Source organism: Priapulus caudatus, unplaced genomic scaffold (assembly GCF_000485595.1).
Source record: "Priapulus caudatus unplaced genomic scaffold, Priapulus_caudatus-5.0.1 Scaffold78, whole genome shotgun sequence".
Classification (NCBI taxonomy): domain Eukaryota; kingdom Metazoa; phylum Priapulida; class Priapulimorpha; order Priapulimorphida; family Priapulidae; genus Priapulus; species Priapulus caudatus.
In genome coordinates this window covers 623,049-645,006 of record NW_014577139.1, presented here as the reverse complement: position 1 = coordinate 645,006, position 21,958 = coordinate 623,049, and the positions used below count along the sequence as shown (strand labels likewise).

Here is a 21,958-nt window from a genome sequence, read left to right as displayed (position 1 = left end):
TAATTTTTACTGTGGTAAAAATAATTTAACCACGGTTGAATTGTAACTCTTTTACCCAATTAGAGGCATTGATACACGTAATTTAAGTATGATGGCCAATCATATGCGTGTACACATGATTGCAATGTGGTGAGGTGGACCAGTGGTAAGCGGCAGTGTTGCGTAGTGAACTTTTCGTTGCATCATACTTCAGGAATTTCACATTTCCACTTTTCCCTCCCCAGCGCAAAGCATTACGGGTAATAAGTACCAGAGGTTGTTACATAGTGCCTACTTGAAGTGAGTGAAAGGGCATACATGCAACAGGGGTAATGCAAACATTATGTGGGGTTCAGGAGAATTTTAATTACCCATCTCTAAATCGTCCCACCCAAGCAAAACTTTCTGCGACAAAATGAGAAAAATTGCTTTAAGCACTTCTGCATTATAGTTATACTGAACTGAATGTTTTTGATGCATTTAATATCGCTATCCCAGTGGAAGTCAGCGAAATTGCACTAGAGCGAAGTATTTCTTTTGCCCAGTCACGTATTGATATATGTAGCCACGCGATCACTCTTATCAGCTTCAGAGAGCATATATTAAAAGCAAAACATTAAACTGAATCTTCACAGCATCAGCATCAAAACTCAATTTATTTTGGCTGAATTGAATTTAACCTCTTTTTAATTTAAATCTACTTTAAATAACGAATTTTTACAAACAATAGCAGCCGAGCTAGATTCTTAGATTTGGCGAAGTGTGATAGAAGGGAAGATAAACGTTAGAAAGTTGCACTGCGGCCACTAAATCCACGCGGGTGGATATACAATACTACAGTTCACACCCACATGTCAGGACCACATGGCAGCCCACCTAGTACGCCCTCTGTGGGCAGTTAATGGACACTGCGCACGGTAGTAATGCATGGGCATGGGAACTAATAATTACTTCCTACGGGGATGTGACATGGCGAGCGGCAACATTGGGTTTTTGTGCCTTGTTAACCCATGTGTTGCTGAGGACAGTGCGGAGGAGGAGGTGCCCACTTGACGCGGCCCTCCCCAACGACACTTGCTTGTGCTTTCATATGCATGCCAGAGTTTCGCTTTAGGACTTGAATTCCATGCGTGTGCACACAGTAATCAAAAAGTGGAGTTGTAATGAACTAATACTCGTGGAGTTGTTGTGATATGGACTAAAACCTGCATGGGTAACTAACCAACACGGACATGATCACACCTTGCATCCTCACAACTCTTGTATGTCCTTGTTGCATGTCAGAGTCAGAATTACGTAGTAAGAGTGATACCTGCCCGTACAGGGCGTACATGCATGCTCTATGGAGTTAGAATAAGTGTCGAGTCTCTGAGCTCGTGCAGTCAGATATCGTATTTTATAAGTTATTTAACCTTGTGGTATGGGTGATTAGATAACGTGATATAGAGGGTCTGCAATGATGTAGCAGACCATACCTTGTAAAATATGTCGTAACTGTGATATAGCTAACAAAATAGCTTGGTATCAGGGGGTGAAATTGGTAGATCTGTCACTATTCACCCCCTGTTCATTAAACCACAATAAAGGTTACCACATAGGAAGAGACTGATATTAATCACAATGATTTAATCGCACACTTAAATTATCTGGTATAGATAGCAATGTTTTTTAATGTGCTTATCGAACAATAAATATATACCATCGATAGGTGTTGTCATTTCAAATAGATGAAGTTATGTGATTAGATATCACAACGCGCTAGTGTGAAGAGATATAAGTTGTATAGAAATATTTGAATCGAGTGACTTCAGGGCTGTATAATGATATAGTTATTAGTTAGCGAGTAATAGAGTTTCGAGTGTCTGACCTAAAAAGGACCAATAATTGGTCGGATAATCAATAATGTTGGATAATGTGAAACAGGTGGAGTGAAACAAATCGCCCATTTTATAGCATTAACTGTAGTGTACGTATGCGATCTGGTTTAACACTGATCATTCTACATAAGGTATTAATTTCCTAACTAATATAATAATAATCCTCAAACAATAAAATTATATGAATAAATAAAACAATCAAAGTACATAGAGTACAATCACCCAAATCACTAGCACAGACGAGCGAATGAAACTACATCGATGGCGTATGTGACAAACCACTGATCTGCGTACGATAACATATAGTTATTAGGATATGTTTTCGTTAATACAACATGCTTAAATATACACCTGAGTGTGACACACAAAGAGACAGCACAACACGATGACAGTACACGTTTGCACGCTTGAAATATTGAGCGTCTCATAACCGAAGTTCATATTTAATCGAGACTACCGTATAATAAAACCCCTATATAAACTAGGGCAGTCTGGCTTGAGGGTCATTACATTTTGAATGTCACATGTCCTCCATATATTATTATTGTGTATTATATGTATTGTACTAGGCTTTTATCTTTGTTATACATGTAGTTGAGAGCTGCCACATATATATGTATGAGGTATTAGGCAGTGGATGGGTGGTTTTCAGTGCTCTAATTTCTTTTTGGTCTTAAGCTGGGTTTACACTATAAACTTTTTGTTGTAAACCCAGCTTTAGTCTCACTCATGAATTATACTTATACGCTCTTATACGCTTCTTTATATGCTCTTGATATTATGTATCTCTATTATTCACTCCTGATGTATAGGAGTATACTATTAGCACCGTGAATATCTATATTATTTGGCTTACCTAGAAACTCACCACTTCACACAAAATACCAGTACTGATTATTTCGAGCAAGAGCGCACATGCGGCCTTGTCGCTTGGGTACAGTCATTGCTAATGTCGCTGGAAACTGTGTGTGTGTGTGTGCCTCATAGCTGACTAATGTCCTTGCCTCTGGCCACCAGTGACACCGGTAGCATGCCTATGTGCCATCGCCCTCATTGCTCAGTACTGCGACTGTGATAAGTGTCTGCGGCCGGGTCATTGAGGTCACCCATCGTCAACGTGTCAATTTGTCAAGTCCACGGGATTCGGGGGGGGGGGGGGCGAGTGAGGCGGGAGGTACTGGCTCGTTGCGCCGGCACCCACAGAGGACGCCCTGCAGACATCCAGATCGTTGTTGCCGCCATCGTCACAAGGTCGCCGGTAATCGACTGTCATTTGTAACAGGCTCTACGCTTGGTTGTGCTTGTGATACAGCCGCCATGCGCTCTTTTACGCAGCTATCCAGTAGACCGGGTGAACACGGGTAAGCTAGGCACCCTGTGCCTTTCATCAGCAGGACGGTGTTTTTAATTCTGTGCGTATGTGGTGTGCCTGTGCAAGATATCTGGACACTCAATCGGGTTTTGTGTATCCTACTGCGGTAGTGTGCAAGATCGTGTTACGTACCAGGCACACGACTTGGGTGGCGTGGCCATTTGTTGGACCGCCGTTTGCTGTACGAATCAAGCGGTGATGAACAATATTTGCCACGTGCTCATCAGACAACACTACGACGGCCTAACGCACCCAATGACTAGTTGCGTCATGTTTAATTGGTATTCTTTCGCTTAAAGAAAGCCAGTATAGACACATGATACCCTTCGAAGATCTACACTGACATCTCTACAGTATATGTAAGATATTTGTGGCACGTCACCTATTTGGTGCTGTTGTGTAGCTCGGACGTTGTATCATCAAACTAATGCTAGTGAGGAAAGATTTCCCACAATCAGTCTGTCACTAGTCTGTCAATTATAAATTAGGTACTGAGATTTTAATTGGCAATGCAAGTTGAGGGAACAGAAGAGTGTCAGCGGATACCTTTACCTACGAGGCATCCAGACCTGACACCCCCTAGTTTGGCAGATGTACTTGTCGTCCCATCTCAGAATTTTCACAAGAAGTTTTACGCTGGTATTACGATGGACGGCGTGCAGCAGCATGGCTTCCACAGTGCAATGGGAGAGGAAGCAAGACTGACGATCCCTGCAGCTCAAATAACGAAACAACGAATTAAATACAAACAGGTTGGTATATACATAGAGGTATTAATTGTCACCAAGGCACACCATTTGCTTGTGAAAGTATGGAGTAAATCATTGACATGAACCTTTGATGGTAAATAAGACGTAACCAACGTACACAACGATGTTGTGGTATGGTTATATGTAAGCATTTGTGTGTTGAAAGCATTTGTGACTTACGTGTAGAGAACCGAAAACGCACTAGCGCAGCTGCTACTTATGTAGTACATAATTTAGGTAATTGTAGTGGAACGCACACCAACAGGTAAAAATATGGGCCGCGCTTCTAACAATGAGAACGTTGGCGTAATTAGTAGTGGAACTTCCACGTCTTTGTACTGGGAAACTAGTTTTTGTCCTCGTGCAAACTGGCCAAATCGGTGTTGAATATGTGTGATATCAATAGTGTGAACAAAACCGTGTATTATTTACGACGGTAATTTAAACGGGAATACATTCATGGTTTAGTAGTTATTCACATGTGTTCCCGTTTATTGTTGTATTGTCAAAAACGCACCTTAAACTTGGTGGCACTTGTTAATTTGCGCATTATACACCCCGTATCCCTACCAATGTTTAAACGTACAGCAGCAATTGTACGGTTTATGTTTTATTGGAATGAAATTTACAACATTCTTATTCCAAATACGGATTAAGCAGAGAACTGTGGGATTGTAGTCTGTCGTCTGCTTTCTAGGCAGCCATTTTATGTTTTCAAATATTGTTTGTTGTTGGTTATTGCACTGTTGTTGATTTTATTGACTATAATAAACTGAAATGTTTACAAATGATTTTTCATCCGTCAATTGGAATACAGATGATGACGACTGGGAGTATTTGAATAATGAAATTTGGGTGAGTAAGCTCAAGCGAGTCCAACAGTGTCAGTGGCAGTGCATCCTCGTTTGTTAAATAACTGATATTTATTCTGCTAATGTGTGATGATGTCAAGTGAAAATTGAGTGCTCAATTTAGTTTCCTTGCGTCAATGCTATACGATGTATTTTAGTGCGCTAATCGTATTGTTGTTACGGCTGAAATGAAAATGCGAGTTAGCCGGCAGGGCATAATTAAATCCAAGCCATCATTGTTCAGCACCGATGCAGGGCGCATTTAGTTCTTGGTGTCTAGTTCTTTTGCTGTAAACCCCCTTCCTCCATAATATATGCGCATCCTTTACACTACACCGTACCTGACTACATAGTAGTATATGCTGCGTACCACATCGCTGGTATGAATTGCCAATCGGGACACATTTTTTTTATCTAGCAGCAGCATATGGCTTAAGCTTGCCGTTCGCTTGGTAGTTCACCCCTCGCTAAAATGGATTGCTCCATGAAACTAAATATGTTTGGATGCTGTGAGTGCAGCCTGATGGCACTACGTCACGGCAGGCTACTAGTCTCTGATTGGCCAGCATCCCCGCATCCAGTCAGGAGTATTGCAGAAACTTGTACCACGCAGAAAGAAACCTAGGCACCTAAGGATGTGCATGTAGCCATTTTGGTGTCTCTTTGTCTACCCAGTTAGCAAGCTATCATCGATTTTGTGGTAGTCAGACCAAAGAGTCATAAGTCTTCAATTCGCGCAGACAAGATGTTAACTATGCCATTGGTAAGAAGCTCGTCCTTATCTCACAGCCTCTGTTATAGCCTCTATATGGCATTATTCTGTTTGTCTGCGATTCGTTGCGGGGGTAATGGGGCTGTGTAGGCGTTCATGTAGGGAAGGAAGCCGTGTCAGTCTTTGGAAGTTGCTGTGTATTCTACACTGAACATCTACTTGGATCAGTGGGCAGAAGAGCAGGTTTTCATTTGCAGATTCCTTTGGATAGTCTTAATTGTAGCTGTTATTATTTTGACTGGGTAAGTTAGGTTTTAAATTTAATGCATTTTGACTATTTTAAAATTTAACGTAATTACAAGTTTACTACGTACAATCATAATTACTTATAAATTAATGTCTGGAATGTTTCCCAGATGTTTGCCTGATTTGCATAACCAGCATCGTGTATCATAATTGGTACTTAGGGGACCTTTTGTTCGAACAATTCGAACAGATGGTTTTTTACAAACATAGGTATAGTAAGGAACATGGTTTATGATGCTATTCATTTGGCTACGTGTAATTCTTTTAATTTTTTGGAGTACATAAGTACCTCAAGATATCGTAAAATGTGCGTGGGGTTCTCTGTACTATTAGTATTACTTTGAGTGTACGGATACTGTGTTCATTGATCGTATGGTCCCTTCACTCATAGCTGCAGGAAGTTATTTTTTCTGTTTCTCTATTTGGCCTTGATGTTGACCAGTGGAGACCTACATTAACTGCACTTGATGTGCCTGAATGCACTGACACAGTCACCTGTTAAATCGTTAACCGACCACAGTTAAATCGGTCGTTATGAGAAAAGCTTTAGGGTTAGATTTACACATAGGTTAATAAGGGCAGCACTGTAATGGCTGCTATTAGTACGTCCTATAAATCAGTATATCCTGTAATTCGAATACAGTAAACAGTATGCAAGTGGGCTAATGTGATGTATCCTTTGACCTGTACTGTTACAGTATATATTTGTTATTTACCTGGTTTGCAGAGAAGCAGGTGAGGTAAATGGGCTAAGTATAGAATTGTGAAGTTGTAGGAAGTGTAATGTCAAATGTGGTGATTCATGTTGGTGTCAAATTCAGTTCTCTAGTCCCGTATGGCTCCCATCTACTTCTAAACCTGAATCTCCCTGAGTATTGATCGCTCAGGGTATTATTAGTGGTTGTATTCATTAGGGAATACAACTGTTTCATGTTCCCGGTGAGGCCCGTGGTAAAGGCGCGTGATGTGCGCGTACAGTAGTTGGCAGCGAAGCGCGCTTAGCATTGTGTGCGAAGCCACCATGTGTATGTACGCACTGACGGACAGAAATCCACTGATATATCGACCGGTCGGCTGTCTGTGAAGCTTTGCGTAACGGCCATCAGCGCCTGGCTCAAGCAGGATAATTTCTTCAGAATTCACTACATGAGGAAACGAATGGGATGACGCTTGTCTTTTTTGCGATTGTCCCCGGAACACAATATTGTAGTCGCCATCGTGAGTGTTGGAGTCGCTTCGCTGTCCTTTCCACTCGAATAGGCGCATTGAAAACCCAGACTATATAGCGTTTGGACTAGCTTCCGTACTATTTGAGGGTGGAAAGCGGCTGCGCGCGCCTGTCTCTCTCTCTCTCTCTCTCTCTCTCTCTCTCTCTCTCTCTCTCTCTCTCTCTCTCTCTCTGTGCGTGTGTGTGTGTGCGTGCGTGCGTGCGCGTGCGCGCGCGTGTGTGTGAGTGTGTGCGCGCGCGCGTTTACGCGTTCGCGTGTGGGTATGCTTGTATGCGTCCGTGATGGGTTGCACATTTTGGGCGCCACCTCGACAGTTTGCAAGCAACACGTATCGTGGAGGGTGCATACAGCCCGCCTAATTGTGTGTATTCCTACGTGCTACGTTCTGCTGCCAACTATTTTCCTTTCCAGCGGTAGGGGTACCAACACGTGTGGTGTTCTCCGGTTTCCCTCTACGCCAGCCTTTGTCTAAACAGGCATGGTGCAATGCGCGTAGTTTTGGGAAGAGCTAATTAATGCTTTGTTGAATAACTTGACCGGAGTGTTCTCCTAGTTTCTAAGCATCTTTATTAATTGTCCAGGCCTCTTTTTGCTTGAATACATCCGTTTAGTGATAGGGAAAATTCTTAGTCGATCTTAATGATTACTTACGTAATTGTCTTTTGTCCGCTGAATTTTATAAGTGCACGCGCGATTCCTGGCATTAATTTTTGATGTTTCTGAAGGTCCGTGCCTAAAATGTAGCGTATGTACACTGTAACCTGTTTATTCTTGAACGCTCGCGTCGGCTACGTGATGTACACGTCGTGAGCAGAGATCGGGAATTAATTTTATTAGCTTGTACGTTTGCACCAAGTTGCTCTCAGTCGTCGGTCTTACTTGAAAAGGGCAAGTGAAGAAGCACATTACATGCATACCTCCTGCTGTTACTGATCCAGCTGCGAAGTGAAATCGAAAACGCCAGCAAAGATCCGAGTCGGCTACGATAAGTCCACCGATCAAAAGTAACGCAAGACACGCGTGCTGTATGAGTGAGCAAGCGAGCGTTGAATCGCTCGCACACAACGCCAGCGTGTTCACACCTCGTGATGTAATAGAATTGTGATGTAACTGTCTCCCAAATATTACGCGTGGTAAGATGGAAAAAAGAGGCTAAGCTTGGTCACTTGCTTTTCGAGATCCTAATTGCTCGGCAAAGCGAGTCCAAAACGGTGTTGATATATTATTTCCTCTCGTGTGTGTTAAGGCGAGCTGTGATCACAGATTCTAAAAAAGAAACCCCTTGAACAAGCATTTCTTTTACTCTGAATATCGGCGCCCATCAACGAACGCCCATCAATCTAATTCCGGGGGGGGGGGGAGTACATGATAAATTCCGACTGCCGTTGTGCCGAGAAACTTGCTCCCGTTGTGTTCCGATTGAAGTTTCTCCTGAATCAACTCAGGCATGAGGTGTGGGTGAGGGGCATTCGGGTTTTAGGACCTCTGAGCTTGCAGTAGCTCAAATGATCTAATGCGATTATGCTAGTGCCCTCCGTCTGTCCGTTGGGCGTCAACAATAGCGGTATAAATCTAAACGGCTTCACGTACGGTGTTGATATTCTGGTCGTATAGAGGAATGATCTTCAACGACATTGGGAAGTCTAATTTGGTGTCAATGTTTAAAGGTCAAGAGGTGTAATGGAAGAGAAAGTATATACCCCCTTAACTTAGGGTATAGGACCAGTATTAAGAATATGCAGAAATGTGGAACAAATATAACGGATAGTTATTTTGTCAGATATGGCCTGATTGATCGAGTGAAATGCAAAGTGAAGTTTATATTATTGCATGACCTATAGGGCACTGCCATATTTGATCTAGCTCACACTTGCACACCCCATCTCACGCCTGTTTTAATTGTCATAATTGAGTGTACAGTAATATACAACCATGGCTATGTTCAATGTCAGATACAATCCATCGCTTCCTGTATTCCTATACAAACTTGTGTAGAAATGATTGAGGCGTTGATCGATGGAACTTTCAAAAAGCATACGCGTGTTTTGCCCCCCCCCCCACACCAACTGCAAGCAAAGGAACCTATATTAACATTGTGTACAAATTGATACTCTGTCACAACAGCCTGAGCAAACATTCTTCTTCCACTACGACCCTGACAGAATTTAGATAAGCACAGTAATAGTGAGCAACTGGATCTGTAGCAACGCTGACGTGCCCACGTTTACCTTCACGGGACGTTTTAGGCAACGGTCATACCGATTCGTTACCGACCGTCATTCATACTAAATCGGTGCTTCGTCAAAACGTTCGGCAGCAGCAAGGACAACGCTTCCTGGACAAGACTTGCCCGCAAATAATAGGTGGCCCGTTCATGACCACGGCCTGCTGAGTTGGGATGCGGGTATTGATTTATGGGAGCCCTCCATGATGGCAGCAGCATCAGCAGTCAGTTGAGCGAGTGCGCCTCATGCAGCATTGTGCCTTCAGCACTCTGCGCTTGCCCACATGAATGCTGCTTGTTATCGGGTTACAGGCGCAGAAACCAGCGAAAATTTTTTAAAAGGAATTGAATCTGGAAACGCTACTAGCTTTGCATTCTGTTTGCCCTATTTGGCAGCTGGGTGAGCAAATTTGAATTTTATTGTAGTGTTTATGAACACGAGGACGAAGCGGCTTACAAGTAGAATTTGCTACCTATTGTTGCGCAAAGGGAGAGCGTCATTATTAGATGGTGGAAGTGGTTTAATAAGGGGGGTGGTCAAGACTTTCTCATTCATTTAGGGCAGTTCATATATCGTAATAATGGCTCCCTGTGATTGAGCTTTATGTGGTACTAAATCCTCTCTAACGGTAGTCACACTTAACTGTGCAGTTGTATGCTGTATGTGCCTGTTCTTGCAGGTAGAAATCGAGTGATAATTACATCCTATGGGAAATTTTACCGAGCTTTATTTGAATCGAAGAGCGACCCTGGCTCGATGCTGCATGCAGGGCTATGTGCTGTCGAATCGTACTGGTTACAGTAAGACAGTTTCCCTCACCATGCTTTTCGGTCATCCCAGCACCGGGAGGCAACATTTGCCGTATGGTCTAAAATTACCATTACCGTCGTTACCATTTCCATGATCGGCAATATTGGACTGTGACGTTGTTATTCATAATAGATGATAATATACGTGTGTGCGTCAGATGAAATGTACAAGGCATCACTGTAACAGTGTTGACGCGGCAGTGCTGATCTTGCTCAAATTGATCTCAATGGGAAGGCATACTGCAATAGTAAGTTATTGATTGGCAAGTTATTGATCCAAGGAATGTGATTGGTGAATGACCACGTGCGCTAACTAGGATTTCTTGAATTGACCAAACCGGCCTCCCCTGGTCGTAATTGGCTCTTATTCTCGGCTCGTTGATGCAGTAATTGGATCGATCGCAACCACTTTTGGCTTATTGCAGCCGAATGGGGGAAACAGAGATGTATTATTGAGCAGTGAATAGTTTACTCCTTGTCGGCACTTAGAGATTGTGTCATCAAAGAAATGACCAAACAGGCTTCATTTAAACTATATCCATTTCTAATATTTTTCATTGCTTATTTATCGCTTTTTGCCAACATCTGCTAGTGAAATTGGATTCGATGTATTGAAAACCATTGTTTAGATTAGAATTTCTGGACAAGTCAAAAAAATACTTATTAATAATACTTAATTTATAAGACAGCAAATTGATTATTCCACTTCAATTAAAGGGGTCTGTAAATTCTAATTTGATTTGAAATGTTAAATTTGTTGTTAAACTTGAATAGACTGAATCTACTGAGATAGTGTGAGATTTCATTACGCATGCTCCTGCATTTAGCCTGTACTATCAATGTTTCAGGGGTTATTTTATTGGGTTTATTGTGTAGAGCCCCTTCTCACACTTGACCCCTGTAATGTCAACTTTATTCTCACAATCACATGCAACTGTACTTCTCTTGGCTCATTTCAGCATATGGTGCAAGCCCAGATGAATCCTGTGTACACACAACACGCCCAAAATGGTGAGGAGGGGGGCGCCACCGTGCTCGCCACTGCCTACCATGGTGCGCAGCCCGGCCAGCCCCCGCTGCACTTGCGCAAGGCTACCGACCCACTAGTCGATGCTACCATCATAGATCACAATGCCACCTCCAGTGTAGAAACACAGACGGTACACAGAGTTTCTACTGGTAATTTGCATGCTTTCCATGCTGGAAACATCGTCATGGTGAGGACCATACTGCACGTTTAGTCTGTGCGCCACGTTGACAGGTCGGCACAATCTCAACAGCCACCCGCCATGTCTTTGGGCCTTCCTCCTCTATCACTACAAGGATATGCATGCTTCTTCCACTCCAACATTGTAGGCATAGGTCCTCTGCATCTCTTCTCCACCAGTTGCCTCTGCCCCCACCAACAATGCCGAGACAGTTCTCTCTCGCTCTCTCTCTCTCTCTCTCTCTCTCTGCCTGTTGCATCAGTCTTGGGCTAGTTCTTCTGCATCCTCTTTGAGCTCCCTCCTGATGCCAACATTGTTGTTGAAGCAATCCTGGAGGTAATCCGGTCATTGTCACAGTGTCCTTCCCCAAACACATGGTTCCACGGTCAGCTGCTAGAATGTGTCGCCCTGCAAAGTTGTGCGCGCGCAGACTATATCTAGATCTTCGTAAACAGATATAAAGAATCTATTAGACTGTAAGTATGACCTGCTGTATGATGTGCTGCTGCTATCAAAGCTTCTATTTCGCGCGCGTGTAGTCTTCTCTCACAGATGCTCGCTTGTTTTTTGGCTCTGTATGCAATGCTGATATTCGCATGCAACTGTACATGTCTACATGACTATAAAGAGGCATGTTCAAGATACTCTTCTGTAAATTTGTTTCAATGTTGATATTCAAAAATAATAAGCTAGTGAGATTAAGAGGTAATCGAGAGGAGTATAACTTGCACAAAACATGAAAGTTGAAATTGTATGTTAAAATTGCTGTGGAAGGTTTTGGGAGTCCAATATACCAATAACAGCTTCATACATGCGTGATCACACACTCATGCATTCACACATTAACATGCACACGTTGACATCTGCAGAGGCATACACGCACACTGCATCCATGCGCACACTCATGTGTGCTTACACATACACCATGTTCTTCTTTGCTAACGTATTTTCCTGAAAATGTGTTACAGCAAACAGACCTGGAAGCAGAAAATGCAGGAAAGAATATAGCTGTGGTGACATCAGCGTCAACCAGTGGGCCACAGCCAAAAACTGAAATGCCAAAGCGACTCCACGTCTCCAATATACCATTCAGGTTCAGAGACAATGATCTCAGAGCCATGTTTGGTGTAAGTATATCACATCGGTCCACATATAACCGCTTGTAATTTTTGGCATAAAACTTGCTGGTTTAGAAGATTTTCCAGTATTCCAATATTTCCAAACCTTTTAAATACTTCCCCTACTGTGAAGTTGCCACATATTACCCCAGTCGACCATTATTCACAAATATTTCTATTCAGTTGTGCAAATTTTATTGTTCCCGTGACTCACATAATGTGTAATGAAATTATTGTTGTAAAAATTGGAATATTGGATTCAAAGTGTAATTATGATCAACATTATTAAAAAACTACTTTCAAAGATCACAATACAGTTTTTTTTTAGAAGTTTGAGTATTCATGGATACAGTAAAAAAATAAGAGAATAAAGATGTCTTCAGGAAACTGCCATATTTTTACAAACTTTCAATACCATTGACGTAGACTAAAGATTTAAAGTTCTCCGAGCTGCTATAGTCTGTAAATCACGAGTAAGTGAAAAAAAAGTGTCAAGTTCTGCGTATAGATGCCTCCGTCAGTGTAGGCAAAAAACAAGCCCATCATTCTATTAGCGATTACGCTGTACATTAGCGACTGAGAAATTCTTGCCGGTATATATAGCATAATAATGGCAACTATAAGAGAATCGGCAATGATGTATTTCATTAATGCTAATGTGGTCTTGGGTTGAACTTCTCAGAACTAAATTTTCAACATGGGTTGGGTGTTGCTGTGGTTCAACCCCAGTGCCTCCCCGCTAACACACTGACTGTGATGCTTGCACACTTACCATCATGTAGGAGCAATTCACGCAGGAAGCATTCAAAGGACATACTAATATCCATTACTATGTCTATTATAATAAGTTAACTCCTGTGCTTACCCATTATGAAAGCCTTTTGTAATGTGTACTTTTGCACCCTTGCAGCAACATGGGAACATACTTGATGTTGAAATCATTTTCAATGAGCGGGGATCTAAGGTATGTTTTTTGGATTGTCAGATGTATTACAATGCTCTCTATTCAGCCTGGTCTAATATTAGAATTGTTAAAGAACATTACAGTTACTTGATACTTTTTCTAATGAATTGGTTGATCGTTATTACAGTTTTGCTGTGAGTGCCAAATCTAATCATGTTCTAAAATGTTGTCCGCATATTATAGTTGGCAGATTAAAACTTTTCTGGACTAGTCGATGAAATTTCTAGTAGTTTATTAATACACTGCAAAAACACTGATTAAATATAATCATCCCAATTGCAAAATTGCGCGCGAATAAGCTTTTACTTGACAGCACCAATTATGAGACACATTTTTAGTCAGTACAATGACTGGATAAAACTTGCCTAACAGTTTTTGGCTAAAGTATTATTGTTCTTAATTTTTATCGGTGTATGCTTGCAACTGCTACGGCTAACATATTGCTTTTTGTCCTGATCTGTGATGATTTCCCATTCCAGTCACTGTTTACAGATTTTGGTGAAAGATGTTCTCAGTCCTTTAACAATTATCGCCAGGTACCCTTCGAATTGGGTGATCGAATTGATTCAAACTGGTGCACTTTTGTGTGAATTGTAAGACACTTCTTCATCCTTGCTTCATTGAAACAGTCAAATTGCTGCTTGGTGCCCATGTGCATGATTTGTACCGATGTTTTTCGTCGCAGCATCGGGACCTATTCGCGTAGAGAAGAGAAAGCGGTGCAAGCTCTAGGACAGATGCCAGAAACACGTCAGACTAACGTTATGTCTCCGTTCCCTTTTCAGAGACGCTATTGTTTACGTAGGTTGTTACTACAAGCTTGCAGCCTGATGCTCTTGTATACTGAACTTGTTTTATACTAGGTAGTCGCTGTGCACTCTACTCATTGTAGTTTACGTTGCCCGGCACACTAACTAACGCTAGTGAGCATTCTGTCAACTGCTGCAATGTGTCAACCTATCTGAAATAACCATGTGTTAACACTTCAAGAAAACACTCCTAAGCACTGAATGACACCTCTATGAGTGAGTGGCTGCTATCAGATCTGGTGAACTCTGCTAGTGCATCGTAAAGGAGTTCGAATGTGTATTTTAGCGACAGTAATCGAATTTCAACGTGTGGGAGCAAAGATCTATGGTTGATGGATTTGTAAGAGTTGGCAGTGTGCGCGTATGGTGTCTGCTTCCTCTCTGCCTGAGTAAACACAGTATTCTGGTGCAGGTGCCTCTTGTACACGTGAACTAATTGACTTGAAGTCTGCGTCGAAATTGGCTCTCGTGATTTAGCCAGAGAAAACACTCCGGAATGCCTTCCAGTAAATATCTATATGTATGTATATATGTATATACATATGTGTATATACATGTATATACTAGTGTGTGTGCGTGCGTGTGTGCACATGCATGCACTGTGTGCGTGTGTGGGCTTGCGTGAGTGCGTGAGTGCGTGCGTGCGTGCGTGCGTGGTGTGTGTGTGTGTGTGTGTGTGTGCGTGTGTGCGTGTGTGTGTCTATGTTTGTGTGTGTGTGCGCGCACGCGCGTACGAATCGAATGCGTGTGTTTATACTTGCATGCGTGTGGGCGAATAGAATTCTGAAGGAGTGATAGTATGGTTATCACCATGTTCAGCTAATAATATTGGCCTAGCCATAAAACTCGCACATTGTCAGCAGCATCAGCTTTCACATACAGCATATGGGTGTACATCTCCGGGGTGTGTGTTTCCATGGAAACGAGATTGCCGTTTGCAGTGTCTCTTTTTTTAAATCTTATTGTAAACTACCTTCACATTTTGAAAACTGGAATAATTTATGAAAAACGTTTACTAAGCAGAGGTGTATCATATAGGGATAGAGGTAATACTAATAGGGTCTCCATTTCATCAAGCTCTCTAGTACAGCCACAACAACTGCAACTTCTTGATGGTTAGTTATATATGTTATTTTCCATACAAACGAGATTTTAGGTTTCTAACACTTGCCATTTCCATCACCATTCCGCACTTCACATGCTGACATAACACATGTAACAGGCAAAGTAAACGTAGCCTGGTCGCCAGATAGGAGCATTTCTTGTGTTCAGTAGCTTCGGTGCCTACCTGCGTGCCCCCAGTATACTTCTGTATACTTCAGTTTACAAGTTTTGCATAGGCCCATCTTACTGCATATATATATATATATATATATATATATATATATATATATATATATATATATATATATATATATATATATATATATATATAGGTTTCTTCATCCAATCATTGTGTCAGACATGGCATTGATTGGGAGTTTTTCATGCGCCTTGCATGAAGTCTGAAGTGAAGCATGGTTTGGCACTACAACAACAAGCCGCCTGTGCCAGCATGCTGTCTCCCTAACCTCTTGGTCACTCACACCCGGGGCCTCAGTGAATTGTGCAGCACAAATTTTCTCCTATCCAGGCTTCGCGACGCTCGGAACTGTCAACATTAAATGGCGCATCAATTATTCATAGCTGTCATGATATTACAGGAATTAAAAAATGTTGGAGCGGGTTAAGTTTTGTGGCCTGCAGTTCTCTACGATCTTAGGGGTGGAGGGGTTTGAAGCAGCTGCTATTATTTGACCTGCTTTAGGATAACGTGTCTAATTTCTTAGTTTCGGAATACCGGATCACTGCAAATGGCACACTTTTTAATCATAGCCCACTGAGCCTCCGGACGTGGCTGCATCCATCTCTCTATACAGCTTATTGTACGTTGTAGATTGCGATCAGTATTCAGCAGTTTGCCTAGAGTGTGTGCTTCACATGTTGTGTCTTTACTGCGGGTGGCAGCTACTGTAAATGCTTCAATACCCCATCTTTCCTGCAGTGCCACATACCATCCGACCGAAGATCCATTAGTTGTTAATTAAGAGAGTAAAATTAGAGTTAAATGTGTATGGACAGTATTGGTTTATGAGTAGATTGCAGTAACGAAGATTGGGTAAGCACAGTACAGTAAGTGGTTTGTGGGAGGGCCAGGCTAATGCAGGAGCATACCGGATGGTATACCAGTTGCCATGATTACAATGTCTTCATTTATACATGTAGAATTATGAATTTGCCCTAATTCGATATAATGTTTGCTACCGGTCCCTGTAAATAGTGTAATTCATGGGTAAAATATTTATAATCCCAGCCATCCCGGATGTACGAAGCAGTCAATGTTTCCATCTCCTGTGTACGCTCTGAAAAATTTGCCATGTATTCATGTAGTTCTTGCCTCTTCAGAGTGCTGCCGCCTATAATTTTGTGCTCTCCGCTGCCGCCCGTGGTGGTCATCTTGAACATTGTTAATTGACAGGGAATGCCACATCTGACTGCAATATAGATTCTTGTACAGTAGATTGGGGCTACTGCATATTTATGTGTATATTGTGTACTTATATCTGTGTGTATACGGTATACATATGATCTGAGCAGTTTCATTTGCAGTGAATGACGGTGCAATCTTGTTTCTTGTTTCACTGCACGGCGTTCATGCATGTTCCTGATTGTTTATTTCGTTGCATGCAGGGATTCGGTTTTGTAACTTTCGCAACTAGTGCGGATGCTGACCGAGCACGCGAGGCATTGAACGGCACGATGGTTGAGGGACGCAAGATAGAGGTGCATGTTATTCTCTCTTATCGTGGTAGCACTCTCATCAGCCACTAATCGCTAAGTATTGTACTCAAACATTTGGTTCCTGAATTGTGACACGGACACTGGACAGCAGATGGGATACTGACCCGATCGTAGTGCTTAGTGTGGAGAATACACTAGATACGGCTATAGATAGTGGCATTGGCATTAATAATGAGGATATTGGTGAAAATGAACAGAGATGAAAAACGAAATGCAGCAAGTAATGTGGCGTATCCTGAGGGAGAAGTTTATCGTTTCCATTGCTAACAGCACAGGCAGTCTTAACCACAATTTGATTGTAATTGACTCCAACGGAGAAAATAATCAGGCAAAGATTACAATTCTTCACTCTATCACGTAATTACATAATGCTGGAGAGTATTTGTGGTTATCGGTATGCCTTGCTGCATTTTACTCCTCTTTTACAAATTGAAACTGACAACTGTGACGTAGCAGGGCTGACTAGGTGATTAGTTTTTACTAGCAGCAGAAACAATTGTGATGAAACAAGAGTGACAGACAAAGATGCAATCATAGACAGACAGACAATGTGTGTGTCATAATTCAGGTGCCACCGTAAAACAAATGCTAAGAAATGTCCATCCTGGGTTGTTATGTCACTGTTCTGTAGTGTGTCTGTCGTTTGAGAAGATCGGTTGTGGAACGTTCACGGCTTTTCCAGTAGCTTCAAAGCTGACCTTGTAACCTTGACCAAAGTTTAAATCGAGGATCACAGTCTATTCCTGTCCCTTTAATATATCGGTGTTGTGCTGATAATCACTGGCTTGGCATCAGTCACTTTCTGCAACGTTTATGTTGGCTAGATGTTTGTGCACATCTAGTTTGAGAATTTCTAACCGTGCTTCATAGAAACGTGCTAACTCTAAACAACTATTTTCCACACAAAGATACCAATCATTGCCATTCATCTGTCACTGTATCTTTTGTCGCCTCAACTGCCGTAGTTATCCCAATTTACCGACTTCATCTAATCCCATTCGCTCACTATTTACACCCCATACATTGGTCTTCATCATCTGCTGTTACACTTCCATAATGTCATCTGCAATTATCTGTGTACATAATGCGTCTCCACAAAACCTTGTATTTCCCTCATCAGATGTCGTCACAAGCATGTTGTTCTCCGCAAGCCCTCATATTTTGCGTCGATCCTGCAAACTGACTTGCAAAATTTCATATCATAACTTCAACATTGTTCCACTCATTACTGTCTAACTAGCTTCTCTGAGTTTCTACTTCTCTCTCTTTGCTTGGGTACAACTCTTCCCTGCTTTGATATTGTTGGAGGCCATTGCATCTTTAGTGGGCATAGGTGCATACGTGCACGTTGTACATGCTGTCCGTATGTATATCTCCGCTCTGCATCATGTCGCCGCCATGTTATTGTTATCCTCAGTGTGTAGTCTGGTTCTCATCATCACCGTCATCATTGTCATCTAGTTTTCACCAGGTGGATCTGCACCCTCGTTTTGTTCCTTGTACTTGCACAGAGTGATGTGCTGTGACCTGCTTGGACTCTCCTGCTTGGACGGGTTGGGCTACTCCTTCTCAGGGGGCGCCAATACTCCTGCCCAACCAAGCGGGGCACATGCTTGGTCCTATCTTGCCTGGTTCGACTGGCTTATGAGACTGCTTGCATCTGTGGAATGAATGGAATGCACCTAGGATTGACATTTCTTGAGCTTTTCGATATCTCCAATGTTAGTTAGCCTACAAACGTGTACCGTAGAGTCTGGAAAATAAGTGATGCCTCTCTTTCTCTGCCCTCTTGCAACTGAGTGTGGCATGTGCAAGCTTTAACCAAACCACCTTGGGTGTAAAGATTTTCCAGCTAAAACGTCATGTGCTTGCTTAGTTTCCAGATTTTATGGTATCTATAAATTAAAGGTGACGGAGCTAACCGTTGCTTCAGAGGATAACGATCAAGGACGGAATTGTTTCATTTCATAGAGAATTGCCGATCAATTGTAATCTATCGGGGCAGAGATTTTGTAGGTATGTACCTGGAAGTAATTTAAATTTAATGGTTCATAGTTGGTAAAAAAAATCTCATTCTTTAGAATCATTGGAGGATGCTGCCTTTTTGGTAAAGTTTAGAAGACAATTAAATCGGTCAGAAAAGTACAAATTAATATCAGTGCAAAATTTGTGTATTCGTTTTTTTAATTTATATGGTTAACATGTTAGTAAAATATCAGGTCAGCTTTTGAAACAGCTTTTTGAGCAATTTCTACCTATAATATCAAAAAAGAATTTGGACAAATTGGACGAATGAGAAAATTTTGCAGCAAATGAATTTCGATTGATAGGCTCTTTGTTCATTGGCTGAAATCAATTGCACGTACATAGCTACATAGTTGTAGTTATTCTTGTACAATTGATAGCAGTGTACATATACTGCTGGAATAACTTATTCATTGAATATTGATCAATAATTTCGACAACAATTTTACAACAATTTTTAAAATATCAATGAAAAGGCATTTTTCGACTATCACTGCCAAATTGTCAACAACATCTGCCAATTGTGTTTTTGTAAGACATTTAATTGGCTGTTCAGGTGAACAATGCCACAGCCCGGAGTCAGACCAAAAAGAATCCACAAGCAATAGCAAATGGTGAGTCCCAATCGGCTCCTAGCTTTGTTGAGTTACAATTTTGTGTTTATCTATTTTGTTTAATTTAATGAGTGTGTGCAAGTATAAAAAATCAAAAATGTCTGTACCTGTCACCATACCATCAAGCAATGATTCGAGTATTTTAATGTTTTATGATGTCTCATGATTTTTTTAATGATGGGGAAGTTATTGCTTATTTGAATGATTTGGATTTTAAAATTATGCTTGTATTATTGTTAGATGTTTTATTGTATTAAAATTGATCTAAAGCTAAATTAAATTTCATCTTAGGCTATAATTACAATATTATTATTCTTGTCTAGAATAACGTCTGTATAATTATTAAGTGTAATGAGTGTGCTATTGTATTAGCTGCAGTCTTAAAGGGGGCGGCATTAACACGGAATCGGGTGGCTGCGGCAGCAGCAGCAGCAGCGGCAGCAAGAGGTGCTTACACTGCAGCCGCACTTAGGGGGCCAACGCCATTAACGGCTGCGGGTGCTGGTGCCCTACAGGGATATGTACCGTGAGTTCCCACCTACTTTTATTCTTAGCAAGATGATTTGTATTTTCATTCTTTACTAGTAGATAAATTTGTTACTTCTTTGCTGCCAAAAACCACTAGTGAAATTACACTATCAATTCAATACTGAAGGATATTTGCAATAATATCAGGAGTCTATCAAAAGGAGTAAGGCACGCTAAAACCGGCAAAATTCAACATTTAGTAGCCTTAGTCTACCTATGATTTATTGTGTTTACCTCGATAAACTTGAGCTCAAGTATTGCCTTAATCATTAAACTTTATCCGTGTCTAATCGTTGGTCTCATAAAAATGGAGGAGACAGGAGATATCGGTTCAAACGTACAATGTGGTTTTATCAATTTAGCATCGCTTTGTGATGATCAGTGAACCGAAACATAAGGGCAATGCTTTTGAAGGCCCTCTATCGTTTAGAAATGCAAACATAGCAAAGAACTAGCCGAGGTTTTGCTAGGGATTTCGGAAAGTTAAACACGACGTGGTGTTATTGATGCTATTTACATTAGAAATAAAAAAAATTCACATGTTTAGTATTTTATCCACATTTTATTTGTTCTTACAATATTGTCATACATGTAAATTACTGTCATTCGACATGGCTATAATAACAACAAGGCGTGTTTAACTTCCGAAATCCCTGCAAAACCTCGTAGTTCTTTGCTATGTTTGCATTGCTAACGTAGAGGGCTTTCAAAGCATTTGCCCTTATGTTTCGTTCACTGATCATCACAAAGCGATGTAAATTGGATAAAACCACATTGTACGTTTGAACGATATCTCCGGATTTGTCATTTTTATGAGACAACGATTAGACACGGATAAAGTTTAATGATTAAGGCAATACTTGAGCTCAAGTTTTATCGAGGGTAAACACAATAAATCATAGGTAGACAAGGCTACTAAATGTTGAATTTTGCCGGTTTTAGCGTGCCTTACTCCTTTTGATAGACTCCTGATAATATACATTGTGGCTTTTACATTATTATATTATATGTTAGACATATACACCCTCTGAAGTGAGTGTGTGGTCTCAGAATGTATGTCTGAATGTGCATGCATGTGTGTTTATTTTTCCATAGAATTAATATTTTATATTTTTTTATGTAATCTTGGCAGATGCATACATACTTAATCTCATGTTGCAGGACAGTATATCATCAGGATCCATACCTGGCATTTGCAGCTGACAGATACCAGGTAAGCACCATGTCAGCATGTAATAAACATGTAAGTAATCTTTTTGTGTCATAAATTCAATGATGTATGGATTTGTTCGTTGAATGACATTGGGGATGTATTCTTTCACTGTATGGAATGATTAAAGCATTTTAAAATAAAATTGGTACGCCGTATAATTCGTCCCTAAGATTTCTCCTTTATTCACATTCTTTCATTCTGATAATCATTAACATAATGAGCATAACACTAGAATATCAATCTCAAGTGTTGCATTGTGCGTAACGCCTTACCTTCGTATTCTTCCCAAATCTACATGATTAATCATCATGTATGTACATAATACTTGCATCACTTTTTGTATTACTTTCCGTCTTAACTGTCATCCTATCAATTACCCGAAATTATCAAAGATAAATGATATATGACACTAAACAAAAACCTATATTGGCCAACAATATATATTGTCTGCAGGTGGCCAAAGTTCTTATTTGTTTTATACTAATACAAAATGCTGTGAGGTTGGACTCTGGTTGTGGTAACTGTTGAT

At 41.0% G+C, this 21,958-nt stretch overlaps 1 protein-coding gene across 12 annotated transcripts in view; it reads left to right on the top strand.

Annotated features, from left to right (window-relative positions):
* LOC106821586 (RNA binding protein fox-1 homolog 2-like) overlaps window positions 1–21,958 on the top strand; it is a 46,475-nt gene that overhangs the window by 9,145 nt on the left and 15,372 nt on the right. For 3 of the 12 annotated variants that reach the window (XM_014826466.1, XM_014826465.1, XM_014826467.1), the window contains exons 3-8: window positions 11,069–11,326; window positions 12,286–12,444; window positions 13,346–13,399; window positions 16,939–17,031; window positions 19,631–19,688; window positions 20,061–20,214. In XM_014826466.1, the coding sequence (XP_014681952.1) occupies window positions 11,069–11,326; window positions 12,286–12,444; window positions 13,346–13,399; window positions 16,939–17,031; window positions 19,631–19,688; window positions 20,061–20,214 (776 nt within the window). Of the gene's footprint in view, window positions 1–3,137; window positions 3,981–5,427; window positions 5,592–11,068; window positions 11,327–12,285; window positions 12,445–13,345; window positions 13,400–16,938; window positions 17,032–19,630; window positions 19,689–20,060; window positions 20,215–21,958 lie in introns of those variants that run through there. The other 9 variants (XM_014826464.1, XM_014826457.1, XM_014826460.1 and 6 more) reach the window with 8 other exon arrangements.